General features: G+C 32.7%; 1 protein-coding gene across 1 annotated transcript; it reads left to right on the top strand.

Moving 5' to 3' along the window:
- Nucleotides 1-2,745: 2,745 nt before the first annotated feature.
- On the top strand, nucleotides 2,746-6,607 carry LOC108474463 (TORTIFOLIA1-like protein 4). The gene is made up of 5 exons (XM_017776393.2): nucleotides 2,746-3,858; nucleotides 3,976-4,084; nucleotides 4,396-4,901; nucleotides 5,167-5,672; nucleotides 6,041-6,607. The coding sequence occupies exons 1-5, from the start codon at nucleotides 3,046-3,048 to the stop codon at nucleotides 6,045-6,047; spliced, it is 1,941 nt and encodes a 646-aa protein (XP_017631882.1). The 5' UTR covers nucleotides 2,746-3,045; the 3' UTR covers nucleotides 6,048-6,607.
- Nucleotides 6,608-13,028: the final 6,421 nt, after the last annotated feature.

Genomic DNA, 13,028 nt, shown 5'->3' with positions numbered 1-13,028 from the left:
CTGCAACTATTGCTACAAGTTGTTTGTCAAATCATTGAGAGCTTTGTTTAATAAAATATTTAATGTCTTTTACCAGCATATTAAACGTCAACAACATTTTTTATAATAATCTTTTCCTTTTTCTCTCCAAACTTTTAGATGAGATTTTGCTCAATAATTCAGCCACTCTTTTAAACTATTCTGATTTTGCAGAAAATTTCCACTGCCACAAGTTTTACTTAAATCAACAACATAAAATTTGCAGTGTATATTCTTTGCAAAATTCTGTCGGCATCTTTTGTTTTTTCCCCTCGTTTTGTCTTCATAATTATCTTGTGTGATTATTGTGGATGTTAAAAAATTACATTAAACAAAAATTTAATCAATTCAATTTTTTATAGTTTTCATAATCTATCATTAATCTCAAAAACAATCCAAACTAATTAAATTATAATTGCATGGAGAGGATATCACCGTCCAAAATGGTTTCAACTTTAATTTTTTAGGGACCTACAATGTGAATTGAGTTATAAATTTTATAGGATATAAAAGTATTTCAGTTATGTTGAGTAATTTTTCGTTATGTCTCACTAGTGGTGATAATCGAATATTTATATACATAACTATTGTTCATAGAATTGACGTTCTTAGCAGACTCTATACATATTGGATGTGTGTGCTGCTTTGGGCTGCCTGCTAGATACTCTTTGGGCATCTACGAGCTGAGTCCGTGAGCTCCCCTTACGAGCTTCATATTGCAAGGATTGCATGTATCCATTTGGTAGGCCCTATTCGAGTCACTGGTAGGTGGTTCAAACCTTATTTAATATTCGAGTTGGTGATCATAAGTAAATAACAAGTTAATATTATAGTAAATTTTAAAAATTTGCTTATAATTTACAACAAATATTAATAAAACTAGTTTATTTATTTTAGAAAAGTGAAATTCAAAGTTGGTTAATTCATATATTGATTTGGTCATGAGTCGAGTGATTGGTCTAGTCTGATAGTTTAGGCTCGCTTTGAGTGAACTTAGGCATGAATTTTTTTGATACCGGATCAGCTCAACCTAATCTAAATTCAAATTAAATAAGTTTAAAATTATTTTTATATATATATAATTTAAAAATTATATATATTATTATAAATTTATATTTTAATAAAATTTGAAACCGTGAAATAAAATTTTAAAATCAAATTAATAGGTCTATGCATAGTCCAGTCGAAAGCATTATCACGTTTGAAGCAAAGAAACTTTTTTGTTATGCATTTTTGTGAATAGCTTATAATAAATGGACTAAGTTGCAAAGGTTTTGTTTTGGGATGGTAGAACACTAAGTTGATATAATAACAGGTTCCATCACAATGTTTGAAAAAGGATTCGTTTTTGTTCCAAAGAAAATTGGATTGCAAACAAGTCATACATGTTCATCTGATTAAATCCCAGTAAAGACAATGGATATAAGTTTCTTACACCAGCAAAAGTATGGTCTAAAAATAAGAAGAAGCTGTTTAGTCTTCAATAATGAGATTAATTAACATATATCTGATAATTGCAGTGAGCTTGCCTGGTACTAATTATTAACATGTAAATAATTGATATTAAGAAATTCATAACAGCATAAGGCCAAGAAGTGCCAACAATTTTATCATTGTTATCATGAAATTAAAAAAAGAAAATCACATGGAATAGATCTAAATTAATATTTGAGTAATAATATTATTCTTATCCCTTCCCTTTAAATTAGGGGAAAGGTAATGACTATATAATTACTTCTTCTCCAGGTTGTTGTCTCCATGCTTAAATATTTCATCATTTTTATCCCCAATGACACTTAATTTACGGGGTGGATCACCACCATCTCTAATCTTTTTACCCCTAATAATATGAAGCGTAAATTTTGCACAAAGCAAATTTGGAGGTAATGGATAGGGCGTTAACGACAAGGAAAAAATGCAGTGGGTCCTTTGTTTCAAAGCCCAAAATTAGTGGGAGTTAAACGTAAACTTACTCGCCATAATCATGATTATCTATCTCATCACATCCCTTTTTCACTCATATTTTTGGATGGAACTTTGAGTTACCATTTGTATTAAGTATTTGATATCAAAATTAGGAAGAGAGGGTCAAGTCTTGTGCTTATATATTTTCATGTTATGTAGTGAATTTAAAGTTGCTAGATCTAGAAAGTATTGTGCCCATCCACCCCATACTAATAGTCACGTGATTGACTGTTGAATTCAGAACTTTGAACCTTTCTTGTCTCCATTATTCTTTGCCTCCTCACATGCTCACCATTTCATTCAGCTAAGCTCTACTAATCCTAGATTTAACCCTAAATCCATGTGGATAAGTTCACCAGAGAAACAATAATAATAAGGTGTTAAGTCAAAATGGTTACAGTTGGGATGCTCATGTTACCATGTGTCATACCCTTGTTTATTTTATTTTATAGAACTAATTGTTGAAGGATCCTGGCAAATTTTGAGCCTGTACAGATACTAGTAGGCTAACCCTCAATAAATAATGATATTCATACTGATATATGCGTCGTACATATATAGCTGGCATGGGCAACTACTCTTGTCCATGTGATCTTTGACTTGAGCAAATTAGGATTAATTTCTTACTGTCCATTGTAATACTAATACTAATACTAATACTAATACTAATACTAATACGTGACATTACCCTTTGTTCAACAATTTTTTTACTTTTTATATTAATATATTTATGTTTTCTTCCTTAAAAATGTGTAATCTATTTGTTAAACCCGTGAAGCTATTGTTATTGATCGTAGATGATATTAATAATTAATGGAATGGATAAAAGATGCAGTATTATCCTGTGATCCGGTCTTATTGGTTGAATATTTAGGTCCGTTTCATATTGGCGTCGGCACAAATATATATATATATATATATTAGACCCCCATCCTGTCCTGCCGCAATTTCCTAAAATTTCTCCGCCAATTCCAGTTTCCTCTCGAATGCTGCTGCAAGTGTTAGACCCAAAGGTTAGAAGGGGAAGGCGTCGCGGATATCATAGCTTAGCCATAAACAACAATGTCTTCTAAGAATCGGTCACCGCAAAGTCCTCAACAGCAACTGCACGATCTCAAACAACGCGTTTTCACTTGCCTTAACAAACTCGCCGACCGCGACACTCTCGCTCTCGCTTCCGCTGAGCTCGAGTCCATCGCTCGGAACCTGACTGTCGATTCCATCTCTCCCTTCCTCAACTGCCTTCACAATACCGACTCTTCCGCCAAGTCTCCCGTTCGGAGGCAATGTGTAATCCTTTTGACTTTGATGTCTCAGTCGCACGGTAACGTCTTATCTCCCCACCTTTCTAAGATGATTTCCACCCTTGCTCGCCGCCTCCGTGACCCCGACTCCGCCGTCCGGTCCGCTTGTGTCGAGGCAACGACCGCTATGTCGTCTCACATCACGAAGCCTCCATTTTCTGTTTTGTCGAAGCCTTTGATCGAAATGCTCGTGGTGGAGCAAGACGTTAACTCGCAGATCGGTGCGGCGATGTGTTTGTCCGCGGCGATCGAGGCGGCGCCGGATCCCCAGACGGAGCAGCTTAAGAAGGTGTTGCCGAAGTTGGGGAAGTTAGTGAGGAGCGAGAGTTTCAAAGCGAAAGCGGCTGTGTTTGGAGTTATTGGAAGCGTCGCTAGTGTTGGCGGTGCCGGAAGTAAAGGAGTCCTGGATTGGTTTGTGCCATGCGCGGTGGAGTCTTTGAGTAGCGAAGACTGGGGAACGAGAAAGGCGGCGGCGGACGCGTTAGGGAAGGTGGCTATGGCGGAGAAAGAACTGGCAGCTGAGTATAAAGCGGCGTGTGTGACCGCTCTTGGCAATAAGAGGTTTGATAAGGTGCATCCATTTCTATCTTTGCTCAGTAACCATTTAATAATTTATATTTTTCCCCGATAAGGAAATTAGAGGGAAAAAAACATTGCTCATCATTTTTAATAAATTTTGTTGTTACAGGTAAAGATTGTCCGAGAAACCATGAATCGTAGTTTGGATTTATGGAAGGATGTTCCTGGAGTTTGTGAGGAAGTCTCCACCACTTCTCAATCCGACTCATCTTCAATAGGTATGATATATGATTCAATTTTTGTTTAGCTTGTAATTGTCTGATCTTTTGAAATTAATCATTGTCCAAGCTCAACAATTATTATGCGATACTGGGTATATTTGTTTTCTATTCGTTTTTGGGATAAGGAACAAAAATTTTATCCTTGTTCAATGCGAGTGATCAATTTTTTCAAAAAGTTTCACTTTAAAACTTCGAAAATTTAAGGGTTGCTATTATTGTGCTGCTGTAAAACATTTATGCTCGGTAACTACTGCTGCAAACTATTTGTTTTCATCATTTATGATTGTGTGCTTTGATCGTGGCAACAGATAATGGTAGCGTTGGATGCTTTACTTCAGTTTCCAAAGGTATGAATGATGTTGGTTTTAGAACTCCCCAATCAAAAAAAGTTGTCCCTACGAGCAGGTCCCCTCCTTCTGATGCCTCGGCTGCGTCCACTGCCAAGAAAGAGACATCCCTGAAAAGTAATAATAGCAACAGTAACACTCGTAGGCTGGACCGCTCAAAATCTTCTGATTGGAAGATTGAAACTGTTCAGCCGAAGTCTTTGTTTTCTGAGGCCTCTGGTAATTACAATATCAAAAGGAGTGTATCCTTTGGCAAGGCCCATGACGAAAAAGTGCAGAAATTTGGCGGTTTGAGGTCTCGGTCTCAGGTGCTTCCTTTTCATGACGAGGAGAATTTAGATGTTACTGATAAAAATGCTGCTCTAGATGTCGATGAGAGTCCAAAAGACATCGAGGATCTGTGTTTGATCCGTGAACAACTTGCTCAGATTGAAGATCAGCAGTCCAATCTATTGAACCTCCTCCAGGTAGTTTACAAAGCTGAATATCCTCTTTCTCTTTCTTCACATAGTTTGTTCTTTTGTACCTACCAGGTAAAGCTTTATATAAATGTATTATTGTTCTTCGGAAGCTACTGGTTTTCAATTGTGTTTGACTTAAGTTTATGCAGTGAAATCCTTGGTTATGATATTTGTGATAATGCGTATTTCTTTCTGATAGTCTTTTGAATCATGCTTGTGGATTCTATCGTTTGGATTTTATTTGCAATGGTTTTTCTGTATTTGATTATAGAAATTCATTGGGAGCTCCCAAAGTGGGATTAATTCTCTAGAGACACGCGTAAATGGCCTGGAGATGGCTCTGGATGAAATATCATATGACTTGGCCATTTCAAGTGGCAGGATTCTGAACATGGATTCTACAGATAACACATGTTGCAAGCTGCCTGGTGCTGAATTTTTGAGTCCCAAGTTCTGGAGGAAAACTGAAAGTCGGTTTTCTACTTCAAGGTTACCTTCTTCGGGGCGCATGCTTTCGCTAAATGCAGTACATAACTTATATGATAAAGATTCTGGGGGTGAAATGTATAAGCCAGCATACAGCCGAGGATATCAGCGTCAAGCTGGAAGTGGATTTGTTATGAACCCAGTGGGTGATGCTGGCAGTGACATAAGAGATAATCCAGGGTTCTCAAAGAACACCATTCAAAATGCTGAGAGGTTCCAGGTTGGCAATGCTAGTGCTTCTGATGGGACTTCCCTGGTTAGTTGTACAGCTCCAACGAACCTTAGCAGCAGGTAATGGAATTTCACTGTAAATTGTCTTGTACTTATAATATCATTGTTATAATTATAATTCTGTAGTCAGGTCAACAGCTGCTCTTTAAATTTGCTATAGTTCATGACTGCCTAGAATGTTTCATGCACTTGAGTCAGTTATGTGAAGTGGCAATAAGAACTTGAATGATGGTCTAACTAGTCAGATCATTGCGTTCGTTCATGTGTTTTAACAATACTAGTGGTTTTTAACAATACAAGTGGAAACATGCGTTCTTTCATGGACCATTTTCGTCTAATCTATCTGCAAGATGAAAAAAAATAAAAACAAAGAGCGTTTGATTCAACAAATCAATTGTTTGATCTTGCCTCACTTTTCTTTTTCCCAGATTTTGAGCTTAACTTGGATTGAAGTTGGGGGTGTTTGAAGAAGCAGCTGAAGCTAGCGGAGAAGCACCTTGGAGAATGGAGGTTGAAGATGAAATGATACGATGTAATCGTAGATCATGTAATGATGAGGTGCAGCATTCTGGGTTGTTACAGGAGATAGTAGATTTACTTTTTGATTCCGTGAGTAAATTAACTGAAAAATGCCAATGGCTGGCTTTCGCGCAAGGCAGGCACAGAATATATGGTGTTCCAACAGAAACCTGTCCCCCTCACTGAGTGGGTTTGCAGTAGAGGCGGGGAGGTCCCTTCCGTGTACAGAGAGACTATGTGCATCTCGTTTTTATCTTTTCTTGTTACTAGTTCTTGTGTACTGCATATAAAATTTCAATCCTAGGCCATCAAGTTTTTCATAAATTGAACCCCCAAGAAAAGAAAAGACAAGAAAAGAAAGAACACTTCCAACATGCTAGTAGTTACTTCTCGTGTTGTATTATATGACACGAAAATTCAATACGGATTTAGAGTTAATAATGTAAAATATCTCAATTTAAGGATGAGTTTGTAAAGTGTAGAGTAATGTAAATGCAAATTATGCAGCGTGAATCGGGAACTCTAATTACTAGTGATGGCACAATAAGTGCCTGACAGGTTACGCAACCCATCTGATAAAGGTAGGATTTTTTTTAAAAATTGGTTTCAGGACGGATTATTTTAGAATGGGTCGGTGTGCGTTTAGGAGAAATTTGCACTGTTTTGGGATTATTACAAGTGTTACCTATCTTATTATTTAATTTCGTGAGATACTAACTTAATTAAGTAAATTATTACATATTTTAAATAAATTATATTATTATGACACTAATTTAGTCAGCAGCTTAAATAAAATATAGATAATCCTATATATTTTAAATAAATTATATAATTATGTGGGTAGTTCTATCTCTATTATTTTTAAAATCAATAAAAAAATTACAAATATTCAGTCCATTCCATCCACATTTATAAAAAGAATTTAATCATTTCAACTAAAATTTTATTTTGATATTTTATATGTTTCAATGTTATTGTTTCATCCCATTTTATTTTTTATATATTGATAATGTCGTTTATTAAGTTTGTGTTGCTAGTTAACTCGATATCAACTAAAAAATGACAATATTATAATAAACAATTGCAGTACATTTAATATTCTTAATATGATGAATTTAACTATTTAATTTCTTTTTATTCACGATTTAAATTAAGATTTTATTTTAATTTTGTACATATCATATATTTGTTTTTTTAATATTTTTAATTTTAGGCCTTTTGTATTCTAAATATGTGATTTTCACACACATGCATATGTTAGAATTTCTAGTATCATTATATTTGTTTTAATTTTGGGGTTCTCCACTCAAATCTCCATTGTTTCCATTTGTAGGTAAGTTATTATTGTAAAACTTTTAGATTTAGATATTATGCTAATCAAATCCCTAGTATTGCACAAACAATAATTTTAGAATCTTTAAAATAATACTTTTAGTTGATAAATACTTAGGATAATTAATGAGATAATTTCAGCTTTTAAATAAGAGTTTAGAGCTTATCAAAACTCTGTTGGATGGACTTTCGTATCCTATAAATAGGCTACTTGTGGTGTCACTTATAAAGTAGTTTTTGGAGTGTCTTTGTTGACAGTTTTGTTGTATTCTTGTCGTTATTTTGTGACACTCTTTTAGGTATTTATTTGGAGAGGTTTATTGATTGTATTGTGAGGTATTTAAGTGAGTGATTTGTAACAATTAAGGTCAATATTGGGGTTGCAATTACTTCTTTGTGTAATGGTAGATTGAGTTTAAGCCAATAGGTGATCCAGACAATTGTTAAATAAAATCATTCACTTAACGAAGCTCCACGGGTGTAGGACCATCGTGTCTGAATTGCGTTAACAAAAGTTGTGTGTTATCTCTCTTTATGTTGCTTTTATGTTACTTTGCATTTAACCTTTTTGTTCGTTTCTGTTCTAACAAAAGTTGAAACGAAACTATTTTTCAAGTGCAAATCAAGGAATTTTTCAATTGGTATTAGAATGGGCTTTAAGAGTTGTTTAAATGAGATCCTGAGCTATGGTTTGTAATAATTAAGTCTAAAATGAAATGTCATTTTATCCCCTGTCCACCTTCGATGATTAAAGCATAAAATTCAAATAATGAAAATGATGTTCCTTTCAACAACTAAGAGGAATCGTTCAACCTAATGTTGAAAAATATAGAAACATTATGCCAATTGAGCGAGCCTTTAAAGGAAGAAGTTATTATTCTCAACGGAGAAAAAGAAAAGCTCGAAACTGTGGTTAAAGATAAAGATGATGTGATTATTGATCTTAGAAAGGTTAAGGAGATGCTTGTTGGGACTATCAAGAAAAAAAGATGAGATGATTGTTAAAACTGATGTAACTTTGAAAGCAACTAAGCAAGAGTTAAATTATTCCAAAGCTATTCTCAAAAAATATGAAAAGCAAAGTGAAGATGTCTTAGCTGTTGGAGATCCGAACCTTATCATCATGTACTTGGTAAGAAACTTACATCTCATGTGAATTTTGTTAAATCTAATCAGATGGTTCCTACTTCTTCATTTGAGACAGGTAAAAAGAAGAATGGGAAATATCTTTGTTACTATTGTAGAAAGAACGAACTTGTTAGATCTCATAATTACAAGTTGATGAATGATCAAATAATGAGAAGTACAAGGAACACTCAATTTAATATTGCAACAATTAATGGAATAATACTTGGGCAATAACATATATGAAATAAAAAGAAAGGAAAGTTTGTATGCCATTGTTGTGGGAAAGAAGAACACATCAGACCCTATTGTTTTAAGATGATGCAAATTTGGAAAAAGTTCAACTCAACTACAAAACCTGTTAGAACAATGAATGGAACAAGAAAACCACAACATACACATATTTGGCTAAGGAAGGATCGAGCACATTTGAGTGGTGAAGATCAACATTTGATTGATGCTCATGTTAAACACGAGGTTGTTGAATCTAGTTCCCTAAGTGTAGTAACAAACTTGTAATTTTTCGAATAGATTTGTAACAATTCATTTTCAGTGATGTTAGAATCAATGGTTTCAAGACCACAATTCTAATCAATGAGTCAGTATTTTATTATTTGTTTAATATTTACAGGGTTATGACAATGTTTTATTAAAATTTGCTTAGAAAATTTTAACGTTTAGATAGTTAATTAAGTAAAAATAACTAAATTGTAAAAGTTGTAAAAGTTAATTGCAATAAATTTATTTGTATTAAATAGATATAAAATCATGAATTAAGGGATTTATATGGTAAATAAACCTATTTAAAACATGGTGGAAGGTTTAGGTGATATATTATATGAAATTTGATTTAATTTTAAAGGGTAAATTTGTACATTGATAAATATGTATAAATAAAATAAACAAAAGATGGAATGGTCATCATCTTCTTCCTTTTTACTTTGAAAACCTATTCTTTCATTATTAAGGAACCAAAGCTTAGGCCAAAGTTTGTTTCAATTGCATGGTATGTGTTTTTAACATGTTTTTAGTAATTTTTATGTTTTTCATATCGTCGTAGCTTATTCTAACTAACCCAAGGACTAATTCGTAAAAAATATTAAATTTTTTGAGTTATACCATTGATGAATTTGTGATGTTTTTGAATTTTGATGATAGATTCATAAGCTGATAGTTAAATAGGACTATTTTGTAAAGTGGTTTTGGTTGATTTTAAAGTTTAAGGAATAAGTTGTTAAAATAGTAAAGTTACATGAAATTCTTGTGAAAATTTGATAAATATGGGCTGTATAGGGGCTATATAAAATTTGGCTAGCATTGATTTGATTAAATTGTGATAGATTTGAAACTTTTGGGTTTAGGGACTAAATTGAATAAAAGGTTAAAATTTAGGGTAAAAGTGTAAAATGTTAATTAAGGGTCAAATATGTGAATATAAGTGTTTTAAGACATTTGAATTTGTTAATAGAAGTAAATTATTATATTTAGATCAAGAAATGGATCAATTAGTTGATAACCTTGGGAAAGGAAAAATCGTCAAATAGTCGTCGTCGAGGTGTCCGTAGCTATTGTGTTTTGGTAAGTTCGTATTAAGTTTAATATGTTTGATGATTTTTGAATTTAATTATGGATGTGATCATATATATATATATGCATATCTAGTATGATTAGTTGAGGTAGTTTTGAAATGGCAAAATATTAAATTGAAATGTAAAATATTACATGGAATACTGTTATGTTGATATAAGTTAGTTTACAAAATGTACGTGATCATGGTTAATGTTTGAACATGTGAAGACCTTGGAAAACAATATAAAGCCCGGGTAAACTTAGTGAATAGCTAGGATATAAATGACATGTCATTAGGGCATTCCAAGCACCAGTTGTTGGTGATTACAATTGAAGGTACTATGTACCGGTGTTTCAGTTCTAGGCACTCTGTGCCAGTGTTTATAGTTCCAAGTACTATGTACCAATGGTGGATACCATATCAATGGCTTGAGATCCTGCATGTGTTGCAAATTCTTTGAAGCTTGTGTCAGTAGCATCGTGTATTGGTTGATGTCCCGTTTATCAGCTTGTATGAGCATTACCCTCTTGCATATCTGAAGTTAATTTACTATTGTTTTTCTAGCAAAACAATTGATAAATGAAATGGAAATGAAACAAGATGGCATGATGAACTATGTTATGTTGGTTATAACTTGGTTCGTGAATTTTGGTATGTTATGTTTTAATGATATGATTTATTTATGCCTAACCATTTGATATGGTAGGAATTATGAAACAAGACAAAAGAATGTTAATTATATGTTATGTATGAATTGTAAACTTCACTTAACAAATATGTGATGTTTTGTTTTACGAACTTATTAAGCTTTACATAAGCTTATTCTATTTGGTTTTCTTCTTTGTAGATTGTTGGACTTCAGCTGTCGATTGGAACATCGTTGAAGATTACACTATCCGCAACTCTTATGGTAGCTATATGTTTATTTTGGTCCGATTATAAGTGGAGTGTAAATAGAGTTTTGGTATATTTATGTTAATAGGTATCTTGGTGATGTTTTGTGCCAATTGAGATTTAAATATGTATATGGTTGTTTTGGTAACTTATGAAACTTTGGTTGGGTTATTTTAGACTTTGAAAACTTAGTATAAATGGATGATTTTGGCATTGGTATTTGTGGTTTAGTTGTTGAATGAATAAACTTGATAAGTTAGTTATGTTTTAGTTTGAATGGTTAATGTTTATGTTTGAATTGTGGTGTCAATGATGGTATATTTGTTAGACACTTAGGTTGAATATTTATTGGCATGTTTTGATACATTTTGATTAGGTTTAAGTGATGCAATTTGCATGGCTTGAGACTTAAGGAATTTTAGGTGAAATGGTTTGATTGTGAAGGTACTTTTACGTGCACACGGCCGTATGACCCCTATTTCACTTTTTACCTAAATTTTTGTAAAAGTTTCAATTTAGTCCAGATTTATTCTCGAGTTGTTTAAATGTTTCTTATGCTCGATTTAAGCTTGGATGTGACTAAATATCTTGGAAATGATTGTAATTTAATTATAAATTGAATTATATGGTTATTTATGGTCAGATAGCGAATAATGTTAAAGTTTTATAGTTGTAATACCTTATAGCTCGGGTTAGGTCACTAGACTGGGATAGGGTATATTATCCTCACATGGTTTTTGCATGCAAAGCAAAATAGAAGCAAATGTTTCTCATTGGTTATCTAATGTTTAAATTGATATTAAACAGTATTACGTGGTCAGATCGTAATACAGAAAAACATCTTGTATCAATATATTAACCTAAACATGTCCTTAGTCTAATCAGAAAGGATCAAATTGATTGAAATACTAATATGTCGTCTATCAAGTCTAATTAGGGAGATACATCAATAGATCCTAAATACATGGATCATCGCTCTTATCTTTAATAGATCAACTGTGGATCATATCATATTTATATATGACAATTATATCATAAATACTTATTAAACAGATATATAAAGAGATGGGTAATAAAATAAAATTGTCAACCAAGGTTTGCATAATTTTATTTCTAGAAAATAAATGAAAAATAAAAAAAATTACATAGTTTTTCACCATAAGACATTCCTTGTGTCTTCGACTGCCATCGTTCTATCTTTTCCTCGTCATGGACTCTTTTTTGAAAAAAAAATTACATTTATGTTCTATGTCCATTTCCGGCTCATAAGAATTCTATAAATAAAAATTAATCTTATGTGGAGATGATCTTCCACGATCTATTTACTAAGCACCACAACCTTGACAAAAAATAATATTATATAACAAATATATATAATATTGCATTCATTCACATACATTCCCCTAAACAGGCGAATAATTATAAAAATGTTATATCTTATCAAATATTAATCAAACAAGATGAATAGAGAGATTTTTTCTTGGCTTACACCATAAACATAGCACAACCTGACTTTGATATCAATTCTTAGAAAAATCCCGATTTGAAAACGGTTTTCTTGCATAGTGAAAAATTAAAATTTTAAAAATCAACTCGATTTGTGATATTTATAACAATAAACCTTAATTGAATTCATCCCTATGTTTTCAGCTTAGCGGACATTCATTGTTCTCTACTTTCAACCAAATAATATTTTTTGTTATTCTCGTACCATGAACTGCTTCGAGTGTGACTTGAACAATTGAATCGAGACACAAAATTAGAAAAAGTTCTCTCCTTTTGGGGTGAAAACGAAAATTCTCTCTTTTTAATAGAAGCCTGTAGAATTATTATTCCAAAAAAGTATATGTAATAGTTGAGAATAATTCTCTCTATTTTTCGGTAGAATAACAATCTCTCAAAAATGTGTTAATAGTTTTACCAATGTTATTTATTTATAGAAAGAGAAGGTAAAACCTTTGTTGAGTTGTAGTAGT

This window comes from Gossypium arboreum, chromosome 3 (genome assembly GCF_025698485.1).
Source record: "Gossypium arboreum isolate Shixiya-1 chromosome 3, ASM2569848v2, whole genome shotgun sequence".
Taxonomy (NCBI): domain Eukaryota; kingdom Viridiplantae; phylum Streptophyta; class Magnoliopsida; order Malvales; family Malvaceae; genus Gossypium; species Gossypium arboreum.
Note: the sequence above shows the minus strand (reverse complement) of the source record. Positions and strands in the feature narration are given on the sequence as shown.

Bases quoted from the DNA above. Each gene is read 5' to 3' on its own strand.
- LOC108474463 (XM_017776393.2), top strand. From the start codon at position 3,046: ATGTCTTCTAAGAATCGGTCACCGCAAAGTCCTCAACAGCAACTGCAC. The intron at 4,085-4,395 runs GTATGATATATG...TCGTGGCAACAG, and splicing joins ATCCGACTCATCTTCAATAG to ATAATGGTAGCGTTGGATGC. The intron at 4,902-5,166 runs GTAGTTTACAAA...ATTTGATTATAG, and splicing joins ATCTATTGAACCTCCTCCAG to AAATTCATTGGGAGCTCCCA.